Raw genomic sequence first — 20,944 nt, 5'->3', positions numbered from 1 at the left:
CCATGTTTCATTTTTCAGTCCTCTGGACTCATGGCTCCCTATTGCATTGATGAAGAATTCTTTCAAAGATATTTTCTTTGTAAAGTTGTTATTGTATAAGTTGTTCTAATTCTGTTCATTTTACTCTGCATCAGTCTACAGAGTACTTCTCAGTTTCCCCAGAAACTATCATCATGTCTTATGGTATAATAATATTCTATTACATTCACAAACCATAATTCGTTTAGCCATTTTAAAATAGGTGGGCATCTCTTTAGTTTTTAGTTTGAGGCCATTGTGAAAAGATCTACTATAAATGTATTTGTATATATAGCTCCTTCTTCTCTTTTTTTGATAAGACAGATGCAGAGAAAGACAGAGGCATAGGTATAGAGGGTAGGACTGTTAGTGGTATTACTACATCAAAGAATATGAGCAGTTTAGTAATTTGGGGGGCTTTGTTCCCTCAAATCTAAATCCCCTCAATCTAAATTGCTTAGACTTATGAATTTTAGGGCCAAAGTTGACTTAAAATCACATGAAATTTTTAAGAAGGTGAGTTGCATTTTCCTTGTCAAATAACCACTTCTATCTTTTTCCAAGTAAAATGACTTTGTACATTAGAAATTTAAGCCTTTAGTTAATAATGACAATTATAATAATAATGACTAATATTTATTTACTTAGTGCCATATAGCATAAAGATGCTTTTAAAGTCAACATCTTTTACCTTTAGTGACTTGAAGACAAACAAATCAATATCCCTGATTTTGAAAGCAAGGGTCATATCTGGATGTGTGGCTTAGTTTCTTTCCTGATTGCTTTGCCCTTTTTCCTTTTTTTTTCCTTTGGTTAGGCAATGGGGTTAAGTGACTTGCCCAGGGTCACACAGCTAGTAAGTATTATGTGTCTGAGGCCTTTTTCCTTTTGTCTGAGAAATACACACACATATACAAATATGTGTATGTATGTATACATATATTTTCCAAATACATTCCACATATTTTCTCTCTATATATGTGTATATAATGTGTGTATATATGTGTATATTTATTCATTTAGTTGTTTCAGTCATGTCCAACTCTTTATGACCTCATTTGGAATTTTCTTGGCAAAGGTATTGGAGTGGTCTGCCATTTCCTTCTCCAGATCATTTTACAGGTAATAGAGGTTAAGTGACTCGCCCAGGGCCACACAACTAGCAAGTGTCTGAGACTATATTTGAATTCAGGTCTTCATGATTCTAGGACTGGTGCTCTATCTACTGTGCTATATAGCTGCCTTCTATATCAGTATTGAGATTATAGCTATATCTGTGTTGTGTATATGTATATGTATGTGTATATGTATTATATATTTATGTGTGTATATGTATTATGTATATGTATAAATATATGTATATATGTGTACATATGTATGCACAGTAAGGTTGTAGTCATTTAAGAATAAGTGTTGGAGTCTAGAGTTGAGTACTTAAATGTATCTTAATAAGTATAAGTGTTAGAGAATTGAAGCCCCTCAGTGCTTACCTATTATTTTAACTTCTTTTCTCCATCTTGCCTGGAAAGAGTACTGGATTTGGAGTCAGAAGACATAGGTTCAAATCCTGGCAATGCCATTTACTACATGTGTAACCTTGAGAAAATAATTTCACTTTCCTGGGTCTCAGTTTCCTTGTGTGTAAAAGGAGGGATTTGGATTAAATGACCTCCAAAGTCTCTTGTAGCTCTAAATTTATGATTGTGATATTATTAGAAAGTTCATCTTTAAATGTTGTGTATGCGCATGTCTTGCTTCCAGAGATTCTTTCTAATGGAAAGAGTACTGGATTTAAAGGAAAAGGGCTTGGGTTTGAATTCCTACTCTGCTTCTTACTATGTTATCTTAGATTAATTACTTTCCCTTTATGATATGAGGCAATTCCCTCATGAGGGCATTGGATTACATGATCTCTAAGGTCTAAATCTTACAAACACTTATCCTCTCTTGACCTTCACGAATGGGTCAATGATTTGACCAAGGTCTCACAATAGATAGAAAATTGAGAGATAAAGAACTCTGCAATGCAATGGAACAATAATTTATTAAGTGCCTACTATGTTCCAGGCACTATTCTAAGTGAGGGGGAAGAAAGATTAAAAAAAAACAAAGTCTCTAACCCACAAGGAGTTTACATTCTATTGGCTAGCATTCTCTGCTGGTGTGTTTTGGGTCCAGGCTAATCTTATTGCCTATGTCTCTTTGTTGAAGGAATTGGAGAAAATAACATCTCTATTACTCAGGGAGGACTCAGGAAATTTTATCTCTGTTGTGTTCCCAAAACCAACCTCTATGTCTCTAGGAATAAGATACGACATCCATCATATTCTAAAATATGTGAACAAAACCAGGTCTGAGGTTTTGCAGCTTCCTTTCCCCATGTGCCATTCATTCCCTGGGTCTCTTGTGATTTTTTTTTTCCCTAAAATTTTCAGCCCTAACTTTAGTTGATTGCTAACGTGGTAATTGCACCCAGTGAGAGGTTTCAGGTGCTTTCTGGTCCTGTCAACAACTACATACAAATGATTCACCTGCTTCTTCCTAGAGTTTAGCTCATGCAATTATAGGGCTACAGTTAATACGCTAATCACCAGTGGTACTTGTGTTAATCCCATTTTGCTAAGAAAGACACAGAACTCCCGGAGATATATTTAATTCATGAGTCTAATTCAATTGGGCTTCTTTAGTCTCTTCTCACCTCAATTTAGATACCTGTACTGTATATTTCCCAGAACCACAGGTATAACATTGAAGTAAATTATAAGGGCTTCAAGAAGGGGAAGGATTACTATTCATTAACTGTGAGAAGAGCAACAAGCCTTCCTTTCTCCTCGGATCCAGGGCCAGCCCTAGGCAGAATTCTGGAGCAGGTCAAGATTGCCTTTGGCACCTCCCTCCCTTTAATTGCCCTTCCCACCCCCCCATCCCACTTTTCTCTTCCAGGGGTGGGGAACCTGTGGCCTCAAGGCCACATGTGGCCCTCTAGGTCCTCAAGTGTGGCCCTTTGACTGAATCCACACTTCAGAAGTGGATCTGCCTCCAGTTCCTATTCCTGAAGGGAAGTGCCTGAGATGGTCACCAGGCTCAACCTAATGGTTAAAGAGGGAGAGGGAGAATTGCAGGCAGAGGGAAGAGCATAAGCAAAGCTAGAGAGTTAGGAAATCACATGACATGTGTTTGTATGGGGGGGAGGTAGGCTAGAACGTAGTTTGGCTGGAATTTAGAATAATTTGGGGGTGGAGCACTATGAGGAAAAGCTAGAAGAGTAGGTTGGTGCCAAATTGTGGAAAGCTTTGAATTCCAGGAGAAAAAAAAATCCAGATTCTATTCAAGAGGAGCCACTTAAGATTTCTGAGCAGAATAACATTGCCAGGTCAATGCATAAGAAAGATTATTCTAGTTATAGTATTAGGGATAGATGAGTACAGATAAGAGAGCCTGTTAGCAGGCTACTGCCAATGCCTAGGTGGGAGGTGGTAAGGCCATATACTGGTGTGGTGGCAGCAGAAATAAGAGAGGGGTTAGATGAAAGAGTTGTCACAAAGTAGGATCCATAGAACTTGGTAGCCGATTGGATGTGAGAGGGGGAAAAGGGAATCAAGGTTTTGAATATGGGAGACTCTTTGAATGATCTTACAAGACTGACAGTACATGATCTGTAGAACTGAGTTCTATTCACCCGCAAACTAGACAGGGACCTTAAATTAAGTGCCCACTTAAACTTTTCTATGACATATTTGTCTCTTGGGAATGTAATGTACAGATTTACTTTACTTTAAATGATCTTAAATGAAAATCCAGGTTTCAGAAAAACATAAATTGTAGTATGATGTTTCACTTTATAAAAGTGAATTCTGTTGGGGTCTGTGGACCGCTAGAGACCTATAGATAGATTTCAGGGACCCATAAACTCAAATGGGGGAAAAATTCCACTGACCTCTAACTGCAATTTAGCATTTCCTCTAATTATTTAAAAACATTCAGAGGTGTCCATAGACTTTACTGTCTTTGGGGTTTAGGACACAAAAAATAAGAACTGCTACTTTAAATAGCAGCTTTTCCTCATGCATTTAAAACATTCTTTTATTTGTAAAAGATTGGTGCTTCCCAGAACACATCTACTAACTATGGGGTGTGACTATAAAGGAATATGAGTGATTTTAAATAAACATCTCCAAACTTATAAATATAAACACTCATTGACCCCTTCAAAGTAGTACTCTCGTGAGGCTAAACATTTATTCCAAAGATACTGTTATTTAGAACGTTTCTGGAATTGCTTTTAAGTCAACTGGGGCACATTCTTATGAATATAAAACCTCAATAGTTAATCATTTGACAGTAGACTTGATTTTTTTTGTTATAATCAAAAGTCATTCAAAGACAGGGAGGAATAAGGAATAAGTAAGTACAGGACTGAGCACCTAGCTTCCCAAGGGGACTGCTTTAAAGGAGTAGCTAGGTGGCTCAGTGGATAGAGCACTAGCCCTGAAGTCAGGAGGACCTGAGGTCAAATCTGGCCTCAGACACTTAGTAGCTTGTGACCTCGGGCAAGCCCGCTTCCCCCAAATAAAGGGGACAGCATTCAATTAGAAAAGTAAGTTCTGGGACGTTTGCTTATAAAAAAAAACATCAATTGCTTTATGGTCACATAAAGGCAGGTAGGCCTGAAATGTATGATGTCAAGCCCTCCAAGATGTTGGACATTGGATATTTTGTAATGACTGAGCTGAGCTCTTAGTAGGGAAAGAGATAGAGAAGATTGAAGTGGTATTGGCAGGCAGGGCAAGGGTGAGGGAGTGATTTGTTCTATTCGTATTCTTCAGACCCTTTCTGAATAAGGATAGACCCAATAGCAGAACTAATAGTTGCATAAAATTTTAGATCATTTTACAAATGACAACCACATGAATAAGATTCGGGTGTTAGTAGAGATATTAGCTTTCTTGTCTCCTCTCCCTCACCCCCACGCCTGTCCCTGCCACTCAAGACACTAGTGCAATGCCTATTCCTATATATTGGGCCAAGTTATTCAGGATGCCCAGTTATTCTGCTGAGGTTTCCCTTTCCAGGGTACGTTTGGGAAGCTTTCCTTGCCTATAGCAACTACAGGACAAGAATGTCACAGACATTCTTGATGTCCATTCTCTGACTGTCCTTCTAACCCTCTACTAAATGGACTTATTTACAATAAGATGTTTTCAGGGACAGAATGAAAACAAATAATGTGTTATACTGGGAGATGACATAGCAGATTAACAAGATAGTTTAGTGTGAATCCAGTTCCTGGCTTTGGGGAATCTCAGGGTATTTTAAAAACAGTGTCTCATTTATTTTGGTTAAGCCTGGGAATTCAAATGATTATCCAGGTCTGTCTTTAACCTGAGGGCAACGATCCTGACCCATAGTCATGAGCAATCATTCATAAATAAGGCCAGCAAGTGCTTGGAGGCCAGAAGTGCTGAACAGCAACATAAATTTCAGATCCCAGTAAAACCTCACCTCCCATGCATGGTCCATGGGAGTGTTGAGACCTGAGCCTTAAGAACTTCCTCAATCCTTTCTGTGGGAGTGGGACCCCACTGTTGGGGGCAAGAAGGATCACATTTTCTAGATTTGAACTCTGGTCCTCTGAAGAAAGGCTTCGTTCTCTTCCTGGGGAATGGAGAGTAGGCAAGTGTTCTTTTTCACTGTGTCTCAAGCATTTCACTCTGATAGAGGGGAGTGAGGTGCTGTTCATTTGGTCCACCTTAACAAGTCAGTGTCATCTGTATATTTATCTCGGACCTCCCACCCCAACCCCCTCAACCCATTCCCCAGGGCCCACAATATCTACATACATGTTTTCTGAAAAGCTCCACATGAGGTCCTAAGGCCTGAGGGTCAGCATCTTTCACAAACCAGACTACATCTTCCACAGTCCAGGTGGAGGGATTCTTGCTGGTAGGTCGGGCTGCATCTTGTCCATCTGGAGAAGGGCTTGAGGCTAAATGGGGGTGATCAAATAGAAGAAAAATACAAGGGGCTGTTAGAAAATGGACCCAAGGTCTACCACTCAGGGACACTGATGGCTGCTATCTGGTTTAACCCTGGGCTTTAGTCTGGGGGAAGGGGAAATGAATTTTCCTAACTAATCAGGACACAGGACACCAAGAAGGGTGTGTGTGTGTGTGTGTGTGTGTGTGTGTGTGTGTGTGTGTGTGTGTGTGTGTGTGCACTCTCGGCTGTGCTGGGTAAGGGGAAGGCTGTAAGTTGTTTTGCTCTTCTGTCCCTACCATGCCCATTGCAGAGGGACTAAACAGTAAGGAAGGTGTCTGAAGTCACCTTGGCTCTGATGTCACCAGATCTGAATCCAAATACCACTTCTGGGGCTTATCAGTGTGGTCTTAACATCCCTGAGACTCAGTTTCTTCTTTTGTAAAACGAGATTAGACTAGAAGATCCTAAGTCCCTTTCCAGCCTTAAGTCTACAACTCTAAGATCCCATCTGGAGACTAAACTTTCTGCCCTCTCTAAGCTCTAAAATGGGAGAAAAGAAGAAACAGGGGTTGGGAGATTATTTTCCTGTACCAACTGATAATCCATGGTGTTTAAAAGAACCTTTCTGTTCAGTTGTTTAGTTGTTTTTCAGTCATTTCTGACTCTTCATGACCCCATTGGGATTTCCAAGAGATACTGTAGTGGTTTGTCATTTCCTTCTCCAGCTCATTTTTACCAATGAGGAACCGGGGCAAAGAGAGTTAAATGACTTGCCCAGGGTCACACAGCTAGTTAAGTATCTGAAGCCAGATTTGAACTCAGGAAGATGAGTCTTCCTGACTCCAGGCTGGGCATTCTATTCACTGCATCACCTAGCTGCCTCTTTCTGCTCCATATCTTTTCAATCCTAGTCTCTCCATGAGCTGAAGCCCCTTGATGAACAGTCTACTTGTTAACCTGCTAAGAAGTATTAAGATAAACACTGAAAATGTGACTTTTTAAGTGTGAGAGCAGGATGATTTAAGGTCACTTCAGCCCACAATGGCTTAAATTCAAAGCAATAAAAACACTGTAGAATGGAGGTACATTTATGTCTTTATTCTTGGAATCTGCAGAAGGATGAATCTTCAATACCATATCCATGTAAACTCCCTTACATGGGGTTTATCACCCACAACAGGCATCACCCAGTCTTGGGAACTGGAGAGCCCACTACACCAAGACAAAACAAAAACAAAAACTTTCCATGGCCAAAGACTCATATTGGCTCAACCCTCCTGATTCTCATTAGTACCAATTGGTTTATAATGAATAAGTCTACCAGCTCTGAGGCATAGTTGGTGCATAAAGGGCTAGTGCTGGCACAGGGAGAAACAACAGATACATGGGGAGTTTCCACAGAAGACATTGAAGAAAATGGGAGTGGGAAATTAAAAAGTGTCCCTGGGATTCCCAGAGATCTCCAAAGAAGCACAATCCAATCCAAAATTCTCTTGCATTGTACTACACTGGCTCTTGAAGATCATAGCATTTATAAATAGAAGGAACTTTAAAGAACATCGAGTTCAACTCCTTCTTTTACGGATGGGGAAACTGAGCTCAGCTCAAACTCTCCCCATCTCTACATCTTAGAACCCTTAATTTCCTTTAAGCTTACCCAAGTCCCATCTCCTATGAGAGACCTTTCCTGATCTCCCTAATTGTTAGTGCCTCCTCCTCCTCCTCCCCACTCAAACAACCTTATATTTTTATATGGAGTGTCCTCAAAGTCTTAATACAGTTTTGAGCTTTTGTGTCTAAATTTTAGTCTTTCTATATTTAGCCTTTCACAATGGTGCATAAGTCTAACTAAGGCAGGAACTACTTCATTTTCGCCTTCGTTTCCCCAGTGCATTTAAACTCTCATTGCTTTGGGCAATTCTCTAAGATGATAAATTGCAGAAAAGGCCCTGAGCTACATCAATAAAGGGAGTTTCTTCACTCAAGAGTTCCCTATACCGGTGAAAGCCAGTCCCTGCCCCCATCTACAGTGCCTGCCATCGTGCCTGGCAGAGAGTAGGCATTTAATACTAGCTGCTTGGTATAGTGGATCTAGTGATTCACTTGAAAGGAGAAAAACCTGAATTTGAGTCCAAGTTCAGCAAATGACTAACTGTGTGACTCTTGACATGTAACCACTCTTGACTTTGGTTTCTTCATCTGGAAAATGGAGATAACAATAGCACTTATCTTATAAGACTGTTGTGTGGGCCAAATGAGATAATGTACCAAAAGTGCTTTGCAAACATTAAAGTGCTATATAAATGCAGTGATTATTATCATTATAAATGTTTATTGATTAACTGATTGAGGGAGAGATGAAGCATCTTGCCCAAGGTTAGAAGCTGGTTAGTGGCAATACCAAGGCTAAACTCCATGTCTCTAGATTCCTACTTCTTTCTACTGCACCCTTATAACTCTCTCTTCTTACTCTTTATTCCTATTGCCACTACTCTGGCTTAGGCCCTCCTCATGTTGTGCCTGGGTTACTGAAATAGCCTCATCATAGGTGATGTCCCCAACTCCTGTCTTTTTCCCCCCAGGACCATTTATTCAAAAGACATTTGTTAATCCATTTGGTCAGACTCAATATCCTGAGTTTCCTTCAAAACTCAGTTCATGCACCACCTCATGGCACTGTCCAGCTCACAAGAAGCACTGAATAAATGCTTGTTGATGGATTCATTCCTTGAGGAGAAGCATGTGGCAACATTAGCTTGATTAGATTGAAACTTGTATGCAGCAAAGGGTGGAAGGAAGGAAGGAAAGAAGGATGGAAGGAGGGAGGGAGGAAAGAAGGGAGGAAGAAAGGAAGGAAATAAGGAAGGAAGGAAGGAGAGAAGGAAAGAAGGAAGGAAGGAAGAATGGAAGGAGAGAGGGAGAAAGGAAAAAAGGGAGGAAGGAAAGAAGGAAGGAATGAAAGAAGAAAGAGAAGGAAATGGGAGGGAGGGAAGGAAGGAGGAAACAAAGGAAAGGAAGAAAGGAGGGAGGGAGGTTGGAAGAAAGGAAGAAAGCAAGGAAGAAGGAAAGGAAAGGAAGGAAGGAGGGAAGGAAAAGAAGGAAGGATTTATTAAGTGCCTACTATGTGCCAGGCATTGTGCTAAACATTTTACAATTATTATCTCATTTGATCCTCAAAACAACCCTGAGAAGTAGGTGCTATTATTATCCCCATTTTATACTTAAGGCCCACAGAGGTTGAGTGACTTGACCAGAGTCACATAGCTAGTAAATATCTGGGGCCATATTTGAATTTGCCATACTTCCCAGATGGGGTCTCTTTTTAGAGCACAGGGTGAGAGGAGGCTTGAAGTAGTGTGGCTGACAGATAAGACAGAACCCATGTAGAAGGGAGAAGACACAGGCAGTAGCCCAGCTCTTAAACAAGGTTGATGGCACCATTATCTTCTGAGCCAACCAGACTGTAAACCTCCGAGACATCTTTGACTCTTCTCTTTCCATACCACCACCACCCCAGCTCCTTCCTTACCCAATCAGCTGCTAAGATCTATTTTACCTCCACAATATACCATGAATTTACTCCAAAATACACATACCTTCTTTCCTTCTAACTCTACCACACATCGGGTAAGTGAAGGGGAATAATATGAAACATGTCGAGAAAGGAAGGCTGGAGCCAGATTGGGAAGGCCTTTAAAAGCCAAATATAGTTTGTATTTTATCTTAGTGGCGATGGGGGCCATTGAAGCTTTTCAAGCAAGGTGATATGGTGAGAACTCTGCTTTAGGAATATCACTTTGGTGGCTGTCTGGAAGATAGATTAGAGGGGAGAAACTTGAGGCAGGGAAACCAATTAGGAGTCTAGTGCAATAATTCAGGTGATGGGTGATGAGGATCTAAAATGGGGGGGCTCCCATGTGAGTGGAGAGAAGGGGATGGATTTAGGAAATGTTGTAGAAGACTTGGCAACTGATTGGGTCTATGGGGGGTGATGGAGAGTGAAGAGTTAAGAATGACTGAGGTTGAAAACTTAGGTGACAGGGTTGGGATTCCCTGGACAGAGATAAGGAAGTTGAAAAGAAGGAAGGATGGGGGGAGGAGTAACAAGTTTTATTCTGGACCTAAAGCATGAACTCAAAATTATTTTTAATTTACTTTGTATATATTTTGTATTTACTTAACAAGAGGCATGTTGTTTTCTCCTTAGAACTTAAGCTCTCTAGTGGATAAAAAGCTGGTTTTACAGTCAGGTGGTTGTCGTTAAGTTGTGTCTGACTCTTTATGAACTGTGGACCATACATAGCATGACAATATTGTCCATAGGGTTTTCTTTGTTTTCCTTTTTTTTTGTTTGTTTTTGGCTAGGCAATGGGGTTAAGTAACTTGCCCAAGGTCACACAGCTAGTAAGTGTCAAGTGTCTGAAGCCGGATTTTAATTTGGATCCTGACTCCAGCGTTGGTGCTCTATCCACTGCGCCACCTAGCTGCCCCTTTATGGGGTTTTCTTGGCAAAGATATTGGAGTGGTTTGCCATTTTCTTCTCTAGGGGATTAAGGCAAACAGAGGTCATGTGACTTGCTCAAGGTCACACAGCTAATAAGTATCTGAGACCAGATTTGAACTCAGGTCTTCTATCCACTGTACTACCTAGCTGCCTCCAGAGTCAGGTAGACCTGAATTCAAATCCCACTTCTGACATACTGGATTTGTGACCCTGGGCAAGTCAATTAGCCTCTTAGGCCTCCAGGCAGCTCTCTAGGACTATAAATTTCATGGTAAGTGCACATCTGCTTTGGTAGGAGTTTCCTCATTGGCAACAGCTCATACCAATGAAATCACAGGCCCAATTTAAAAAAAAAAAAAAGGTATAACTAATGGGAAATCTCCAATACGCTAAATGTCCAATATCCAGTCACTAAATAGGCAATCTTATAAGCAGGGAATCATTATTTTTGTTTTACAGGTAGAAAAATGAAGGCACTGAGTACTGTTGAAATGAACTCCCTCAGGTTATCTATGAAAGCTTTGGGTTCAGATTTAAGAGTTCCTATGTCTCCTCAGTCCATGGGGTCACAGCACTTTTCTGTTTTCCTATTTTCCCTTCTTTATTGTTTGTCCTCTGTTCATGAAGGGACCATGACATCAGGAAGGTGATGTCATGACTTGCAAGTGAATTGGATTTAAGTGAGGCAGGTCTGTGCAAAGCCCCAACCTCACTCTCTCCTCCAGAGCCATCTGGGTCCAGCGGCAAGATATGGATCAGGATGACTGGAGATGGTCCTGGCTGACTCTTCCTTGTAAAGTATTTGAAAAACATGCAGGACCCCATTAATGCTGAGGAAAACAGACACTTTTGCCTTCCTGTCACTGAATTCGTGCACTATCACTGGGTAGGGATTTCATATGCTAAAAAGTCTTCCTTCCTGCTCTCTGCGGGATGTGGATGAGAGAAGGTGTTCTGCACTGGAACATTCTCTTGGAAAATCTTTAATGCATCACAAAGCCACCTGACTGCCATTGTGTTAAAGACATCTGTACTCAACAAGAGGATTAGGAATCAAGGAAATCACATTTGTCAAATACTTTTGAATCCTACTTTATCATAGCATTTGAATTAATCAGGATAATAGGTGCTCTGATTAGAAAAGACTGGGAGTCTTCAGTGCCATTAATGATTCTGTAGCTGTCAAGACGGGTTGAGTCTAACATCCTCTTTTTGTCATGAATAAAGAAAAATGAAGATAAATGAACAGGTGAGTCTAGTCTATAGAAAGCGAGGATTCTTTTTAGTGAGCTCAGGGAGCTGATTTCCCATAGTACCTCAGCTGGGTGGATAGAAAAAGAAAAGCTCATTTTTAAGAAAGAGACTCCAGAAGTAGTGAAAATTAAGAGGAAATAGAGAATTAGATCCTGGAGTGTAGTAGGGTCAGAAATTTGTAGAATAACAGGAGACTTCTGTCATCACCCTTCTTGACCGCTTCTGCCCCATTGGGTTCTCAAGGCACTACTGTCTCCTGGTTCTCCTCTTACCTAGCTAGTTCATCTTTCTCCATTTCCTTTGCTGCATCATCATCCATGTAGTACCTCCCATGTGCGAGCCCTGTCCTGGATCTTCTCTTTTATCTCTACACTCTTTCTTAATGATCTCATTAACTTCAATTATCTCTTTGTAGATGACTCACAAATGTGTATATATACATACATGTGTGTATGTGTGTGTATATATACATATATGTGTGTGCATATACACACATATACATACGTGTGTGTGTGTGTGTGTGTGCGCGTGCGTGTGTGTATTCTATATATCTAATCGTCATTGCTCTCCTGGGCTTCAGTCCTATATGATCAAGCTGCCTGTTGGACATCTTCACTGAAAGCATCTTGAATTCAACATATATACAATAAACCTCATTATCTTTCCCTCTAAACTTGTCTCTGCTCCTAACTCCTCAATTTCTAATAAGTAGCACTACTCTTCCAATCACCCAGCTTGCCAACCTCAAAGTTATCCTCAACCCTTCATTTTCACTCACCTCACCCACCCTTATTTATCCAACCAGTTGCCAAGTCTTTCTAATTCCCCTTCTTCTCACTCAAATTGTTATCACTCAAGTTCAGGCCATACATAATCAACCTTTACCTAAACAATTAAAAGCACCACAAATTTGGTTTCCTTGTTACCAGTGTCTCCCTCTCCCCCAATTCCAAACCATCCTCCACACTCCAAAAGCACAGCTCTGATCGTTTTACAGCACTACTCAAAAAGTTTCAATAGGTCCCTATTATCTCTAGGATAAAAATATGACTTCTGTTTGGCAGTTAAAGTCCTTCACAATCTGGCTCTAACATGCTTCCAGTTTGATTTTCATATTACTCTCTCTTATGTGCTCTGTGCTCCAAGACAAACTGCTTTGCTTGCTTTCCCCTACATATGACATTCCAGCTCCTACTTCTATATTTTGTCCAGACTGTCTGGGTTCCTCCTCACCTTTTGGAATCTCTAGCTCCCTTCAAGTCACACCTCTAGCTCCACTTCCTGTATGAAGATCTTTCCTGATTTCTCTACTTTTCAGCAGATCCCAACTTCCTCAAATTATTTTGTATTTACTTATTAGGGTATATTTTGTTTTCCCTTGTAGAATTTAAACCTCTTAAACACAGGGATATTTTCATGTTTCATCTTAGCATCAGGTAACTAGTAGCACAGTGGATAGAATGCTAAGGCCTGGAGTCAGGAAGACCTTGGTTCAAATCTGGCCTCAGATACTTATTAGCTGTAGGACCCTGGTCAAGAGACTTAACCTCTGTTTGCCTCAATTTCCTCAACAGTAAAATTGGGATAATAGTAACACCTACCTTCTCAGGGTTGTTGTGAAGATTAAATGAGATAATATTTGTAAAGCATGTAGCATAGTACCTGGCACATAGTAGGTTCTATAAAATGCTAATTAGTAAAGGCATCTTTAGCACAGTGACTATTTGGAAGTCATGACATTTTTAATTTCTAATAAAAGTAGCACTACTCTCCCAGTCACCCAGGTTGGCAACCTCAGATTTATCTTGCAAGTTATAACATCACCTTCCTGATGTCACGGTTGTCTTTGAGAACAAAGGACAAACAACCAATAAAATAAACAACAAAAGCCTGGAACATAGCAGGTGCTTAATCAATGCTTGTCAGATTGAATCCAATAGATTGCACAAGTTATCTAGTCATTTTAAAGATGAGGAAATTGAGTTCTGGAGAAGTGAAGCTATTTGGCCACGGTCAAGGAGTGAATTAGTAGCATACCTCTAACTAGAGTCCAGTTCTCTTGACTTCCAAGCTGGTGGTTGAAATTGTTCCAACCAGTAATTGAGCATATGCTTCACTGCTTATAAAACATTCCATGAAAACTTTTGTCAGATGGATGGGGCAAGAGGGAAGGTGCTCATGAATGGGACCCATGTCTAGTGGCCCGGCAATGTGGACCTTCTGTGGGAATGGGAGAGGGTCACACAACTGCAGTAGGCAAAGACCAGCAGCACACACAAGTTACATGTTAAGATTTGCCCAGGATTTAGCAGCAGCCCATAAACCAGCTTCAGGAAGAAGAAAAATGGACTCACCCAACGGCAAGTTTGTAAAACCTTTGCAGTGGTCTGTGCTTATAAGGATAATAAATAAACTACATGGACTGGCTGCTGCAAAGGTGTCAGGGAGATCTATGAATTCAGCCTGGCATCTCCAGGACAGGCAAATTTAATAGGTTAGCTGGAACACATGACAGATGTGAAAAAAATGTAGTGTCGAAGCCTGGTGAAACATACAAACTGCTTGACAAATGCCTTTGTGAAAATGCCAGCATTTCTCATGGTGTAGAGTGCTTCGTAAGTAGTGATGTCCTTTCCCTAGATACAGCCCAAAAGCTTATGAAAAATGAGACCCAGTTGTGAATGGAGGTATAATGAAATGTTTTTCTAGAGCTGAAATAATAATTCCCAGGAACAGAATTACCTTGAATCTAGTTTTTAAATAATCCAGCACATTTTTACATGTGTGCACACTCTGTCTCTGTCTCTCTGCCTCTCACACACCCATGTGAAAACTCAATAAATCCCCTTATTTTTCCTGAATCTGTACATGTTTTCAGCTCCACATCTGGAAAATGGGGGAATAGAAAAACTACTGGACTGGGAATAAGGAGTCATCATCATCATCATCATATGGCATTCAAATATCACCTTAAGACTTGCAAAGCACTTTACATTTATTATTTCACTTGATCCTCATAACAGCCCTTGAAGGTGGATATCATTATTATTCCCTTTATATAGATGAGGAAACCGAGGCTCAGAAAAGTTAAGAAACTTGCCCAAAGAGACATAGCTAATAAGTGTCTGGGGCAGGACTCAAACCTAATACTTCTTAATTCCAAGTCAAGAACTCTTTGTACTGCACCATATGCTTCTTGGGTTCCATGGTTGTGCCCACAGCTAACTAGGGCATGAATTGAGCCAAGGCCTTGTTTCTCTAGGTCTCAATTTTCTCATTTGTAAAATGGAGACACTAATAATTTTTTGCCTTGCAGTTTCTTTCAAGGATTAAATTAGATAATAATACCCAGCATTTACCCACCACTCCAAAGCAAATGAAACTCTTTCTCTCCTCTCTCCTCTCCTCTTCTCTCTCTTTTCCTTTTCTCTTCCTTCTTTTCTCATTCCTCTTCTTTTCTTCTCTCCTCTTTCTCTTCTTTTCCCTCTCCCCTCTTCTCCTCTTCTCCTTCTCCTTCTCTCTTCTCCTCTACTCTCTTTTCTTTTTTTCCTCTATCTCTCCTCCTCTCCTCTTCTCTCTTTCTTCCTCTTCTCTTTCTCTCTCTCCTCCTCCCCTTCTCTTCTCTCTTCTTCCCTTTCTCTCTCCTCCACTGATATACACATGTATATAATACATGTACACACAAATATATATTTCATATGTGTATATATAATGTATATATTTATTCATGTACATACACATACATGTATACCTCATCTCATTTGAGCCTCAAAAAAAGATGTGAGGAAGATTTGAAAGCTATCACCTCCACTTTACAGATGAGGAAAGCTAGTGCTCAGAGAAGATAAATAACTTGTCTATAACTAGTAAATGACAGAGATGGGACTTGAACACAGCTCTTTCCTACATCAGGTGAGTTGCTTTACCCACTATACCACCCTACCTCTTTGAAAGCAGATAGCATGTATATTTATAATTATATATAGTGTATGATATAATACATCATATATTATATGTAATATATGGTATGTAATAGATGATATATTACATCATATATTATATCACATGATATACTATATCATTCATTATATATAATATGATATACTATGTCATATGTTATATTTTTATCATATGTAGATGTTCTAAGATTTGGCTTTATAAATGCTTTACAAACATTATGTCATTCAAACCTAACAATAACCCTGGGAGGTTGGTGCTATTATCCTCATTTTACAGATGAGGTAACTTAGACTAAATAACTTGTCCAGAGTCATACTTTAGAGTAAGTATCTGAGGCTGCATTTGAACTCAGATCTTCCAGACTCTAGGCCCAGCACTCTATCCACTGTACCACCCAGTTGCCTCAAATATGAAACATCTTCCAAAAATATGAAGTGTTAGATTTTTTTTCTTTGCCTGTTTGTTTGACCCCATTTGGGGTTTTCTTGGCAAAAATACTGGAATGGTTTACCATTTTCCTTCTCTAGCTCATTTTACAGATGAGGAAATTGAGGCCAACAGGGTTAAATGCCTTGACCAGGGTCACATAGCTAGTGTCTAAGGACAGATTTGAACTCAGCAGGTGAGTTTTCCTGACTCTAGGCCCAGAAGTGTTACATAAATTTGAGGTACATAGTACCATCTCTCTATAATTTATGGACACCTGACATATAAGCCAGTGGAAAGCCTGACTAGAATAGTAGAAAGAACATTAGGTTTGTAGTTAGAAGTCCTGAGTTTGAATCCTACCATCACTTAATAGTTGTGTGAACTTAGACAAGTCAGTTCACCGATTTGGGCCTCAGTTTCTCCATCTGCCAAATAAGGGGGTTAGACCATAGGATCTTTAAGGTCCTTTCTAGTTCAAAAGGCTGCAAATATCCTGTATATACCAACAGCTAACCTGCAGTGGGAGGAAGGGGGAGCTCCCCTTCCCAGAACTTTTGATGGATCATAAGGTCATTAGTCTAGAGTCAGAAATGGTCTCAGAGGACATCTATTCCACCCTCTCCAAATGAGAAAACCAAAGCCAAGGGAGGAGAAGTGGCTTCTTTAAGGTCATGAAAGTACCTAAATTAGTCAACTTATTAAGCACCTACTATACATCAGGCATTGTACTAAGAGCTGGGGATACAATAAAAGGCAAAATACAATCCCTGCCCTCAAGGAGCTTTCAACCTAATGGGGGGAAAGGAGAAGACAACATGCAAACAAATATATACAAAGTAAGCTATATATAGGATAAATATGAAATAATTAATAGAGGAAAACCACTGGAATTAAGAGAGGTTAGGGAAGGCTTCCTGTAGAACAGTATTCCAGGAAAGGGAGATAGTCAGTGAAAATGCCCAGTGATGGAGTGGCATGGAAGAGGCAGGATTTGAATCTAAGACCTCTCATTCCAGAGTGAGAGCTCTTTCCATTACAGCTGGGGAGGTGGAAGGGGAAAGATGTATTTCATTTCTATCATGTGTAGAACTCATTTCTGTGCTTTCTCATAGAAACAAGATTATAAACAGAGGCAGGGATCAGAAGCTAACCCACAAAAGCTTATTATGGGTTACATAATGTAATGGAAATGCTATATATTTACAGCAGTATTATGTCCTACTTCTTTTTTTTTCTTTTTGGTAGAAGTTGTATAATCGTCCTATCACATTATGGGTTAAAGTGAAGTATTGCTATGGGTAGGGGAGGGAGAGAATAGGGGAGGAAAATCGCTAGAATGATTCATAGAAAAGGGTTACATTTTTAGATAGGAGGGAAGTATCAAGGCTCCCAAAATCTATGGACAAAAGCTAAGAATTTCAAAAAGGCATTTGGGATTTGTATTTGTTTTGTTTGCATAGGGAAAGACATTTCCTAAAAGTAAAATTTCCTTAGCCACATCTCTTGATTATACAAATTGCACTGAACACAAATTAATACCATAGGAAAAAACAATTAGCAAATTCATGGCTTCATGCTCTTTACTTGGCAAAGCTATTTGGTTGTTTATTTTAGGTTAGATGTCCTACTTCTATTAAGATAAGGAAGAGATGGTGTTTAAATATAAATACACTTAAATTTCCACAAGTATATTTGAATTTTACACTGCTGAATTTTGTAGACAGGAGACTGGTTTAGCTAGGTCTTCAAATGCTACATCTATAAACAAGTAATAAAGGATTATTTAGCCAACTTTAACATTTGAATTTGCTGATTGTTCTTCCTAGTTGTCTCTTTTGTCTTGTGTTGAAGTTGTAGAAACACCAGAGAGATGCTTCATGTTTCTTGAAGTTAGAAAATAGTGACCCAGGACATGTTCATAAGACAAACCAGTATGGAAAGATCTCTATTATCATGCACTTACATGAACATATAATATGACAAAGTCCATGAGTTAGTTGGCCTGTCACTAAATTAGCAGATGAGATTCTCCTGAAGTACAGAGAAAAACTTCACTTAAGCATGCTTACACACAGCCACTCCTGTAGTGGGGATATGGATATGGATATGAATTCTAACTATGAAGTCATGATATTAATATTTAGGTAGGGCTTATAGAATAATTTCCCTTATCTTATTGCCATACCTGGTGTTCCATTCAACTCAGTTCAACACAGACATATTGACTATTTATTTACTACATCAACACAGATATACTGACTATTTACTATAAAAGATGATGGCCTGGGTGCAGTGGGGAAAGAAAGCTTGGACAAAACTTCACCCCCTGCCTTCAAGGAGCTTACAAACTAGTAGAAAAGGCAAAACAGGTACTCAAATAAGGCAGAATGGGATAGGTTATAGGAGAAGTATGAGCAAAGAGTATGAATGTGCAGGTATGTATGTATACTAAGAGAGACGGAGGAAAAGAAGGAGAGAGAGGAAACAGAAAGTAAGCTTCTTGAGGGTATAGACTTTGGGTTTTGTATCCCCAAAGCCTAGCACAGTTTCTGATACATAGGAAGGTCTTAATAAATGCTTGTTCACTTCCTGAATGAATGAGAGGAGAAAGAAAGAGGGAAAGGAAGGGGAAGAAGGAGAGAGCAAGGGGAGGGAGAGGAGGAGAGGATAGAAGAAGACAGGAGAAGAGAGGAGAAGAGGAGAGAAGAGTAAGGGAAGGGATTGGATTGGATAACATATATAACCCCCCATCCCTTGCAAACTTTAAAACCTATAAAAATGTCACTTATTGTTATAACATGATAAACCTAACCATGATGATTCATTTGAGTGATGAGAAGATCCACTGAAGATACAGAATTTTGCCATTTGGTGATGCAGGATATGACAGCTTTATAAGTATTGAGCATTCAAACTCATAATTCTCTCCCAAGACAACTCCAAACTGTAACCCTGCAAAATGACAGTACACAATAAAAATTCAGACTGCACTAAGATCTGATTTACCCTGTTTCTGTATTTTAAACACTGAAGTTTGGATCTAATTATGGATAAGAATCCTTAGAAGTCTACTGATAAATGCAAAAGTCAGAAAGTTTTAGTTCTTTGAAATCTCCTATTTCTCAGCAATTCTCTCTTGGCTGAGAGACAGCAACACTCTCAGAGAATTTCTTCACCTGAATACCAAAGCAAAAACCAGGGAAGCATGGGCCATGTATACACACTCTTCACATTACATTGACAAGTGTGACAGATAAGCCCAGTCACGTGCATCAAGATAGCAGGAAGACAGACCAAGTTATTCACTAGAGGGACAAAGCTGAGTGGCTCTTCATGACACTGGATTCTTGCCATCTGCACATGGCCTTCTGTATAGTTATCAGGACTGCATAAGATACATGTTTTCAATTTACACCATAGGGAGGGAGATGTGTCTGGGAGCCTTCCCCAAGTTTAGGACCAAAGTCACTACTATTCCTAGAGATAACTCAGTGCTTTTATTCAGGGTGTGATTTTTAGAACAATAACATGCAGTGACTTCATATGGGTGACTTCAGTACCACTCAGAGGAGCCAAGCAGTTTAGTGACTGATAAGACCTTGGTAAGAAAAAAATATAGTATTGTCAAACGTTTGACTGGAGGCAGATATTGTTTCATTTTTATCTTCATCTCACCTAGCTCGCCACTTGATTCATAACAGGCACTTAATATAAATGCTTATTGATAGATTGATTCATGTAAGGGTAGGATGGACAAGTTGAAAGAAAAGCCATATGGAATGTAAATGATAAGCCCTCTTCATTTAGCTAGAGTTGTTGGTATTCACCATGCTAAGAGCCATCAGCCTCCTAAATGGACTCTCAATTTTTAGTCTCTCCCCTTTCTGTTCTATCCTACAAATGGCTGCCAAAATAATTTTCTTAAACCATAAATCTGACCGTACCACTCTCCTGCTCAAGGATCCTCAATGGCTCTCTATAATATCTAAGATAAAACACAATGCTTCTTGACAATGAAAGCCCATCATAGTTTGACTCCAGACTACCTTTCCAGGCTTTCCTGTCTTCATGTACTCAAACTATCCATGTCCATGGAATGTCTCTCCCGTCCAAAATGCACTCTCTGCCCACCTCCACCTCTCAGAATCCTTCTCTTCCTTCAAGGAGTAGCTCGTGTGCCTCCTCTGCAGGAAGTCTTTCCTCATCCCCCTATTTGTTGATGCTCTCTCCCACCTAAAACTATATATTTGGAATCAAAAGTCTGGAGTTCAAATCCCAAGTCTATCTAGCTGACCTTGGGCAAGTGACCTAGCCTCTGCAGGTTTCTTGTTCTAAAAAAAATGAAGGAATGAGACAAGATAACTATTAATATTCTTTTCTCTATTGATCTTATGCAGATATATTGAAGTTTTTTTTAAAGGCAGACTTTAGTTTCCAATGCATACTCAAAATCCATACCTGTCCCATCCCCCATCCCTACCAGAGTGTTGCAAACTAAACCATTGCTAGTGCCAAGCCCATTCCTGCTTAGTCCTCTTCCATTGCTTCTCTGTCATCCCTAATTTAGGCTCAAACTCTCAGTAATCTAGTCCCTGCCTTCTGGGTTGGGAGACTTTGTATAGGAAAAGTTTTTTTTTTTAAATTCAATTGTTAATTCAGATTAAATCCTTGTAAATTTCTTTTAAAATTCCCACAAAATCAGATCTAATTTCTTTATCTCTCCTGTTCTTTCTAGTCACTTATCTTATAACCATATGGCTATGGTCATGCCTTCTTACTGGACTCCCAGCTTGGCCAAGC

The 20,944-nt window shown here is 39.7% G+C and overlaps 1 protein-coding gene across 7 annotated transcripts in view; it reads right to left on the bottom strand.

Moving 5' to 3' along the window:
• SCML4 (Scm polycomb group protein like 4) overlaps nucleotides 1-20,944 on the bottom strand; it is a 260,071-nt gene that overhangs the window by 63,619 nt on the left and 175,508 nt on the right. For all 7 annotated transcript variants that reach the window (XM_078155209.1, XM_078155210.1, XM_021008079.2 and 4 more), the window contains one exon: nucleotides 5,859-6,004. In XM_078155209.1, coding sequence (XP_078011335.1) covers nucleotides 5,859-6,004 — 146 coding nt within the window. The remainder of the gene's footprint in view (nucleotides 1-5,858; nucleotides 6,005-20,944) is intronic.

Source organism: Phascolarctos cinereus, unplaced genomic scaffold (assembly GCF_003287225.1).
Source record: "Phascolarctos cinereus isolate Bilbo 61053 unplaced genomic scaffold, phaCin_HiC Scaffold_5;HRSCAF=322, whole genome shotgun sequence".
In the NCBI taxonomy this organism is placed as follows: Eukaryota; Metazoa; Chordata; class Mammalia; order Diprotodontia; family Phascolarctidae; genus Phascolarctos; species Phascolarctos cinereus.
This window is presented reverse-complemented; position numbering and strand designations above follow the sequence as displayed.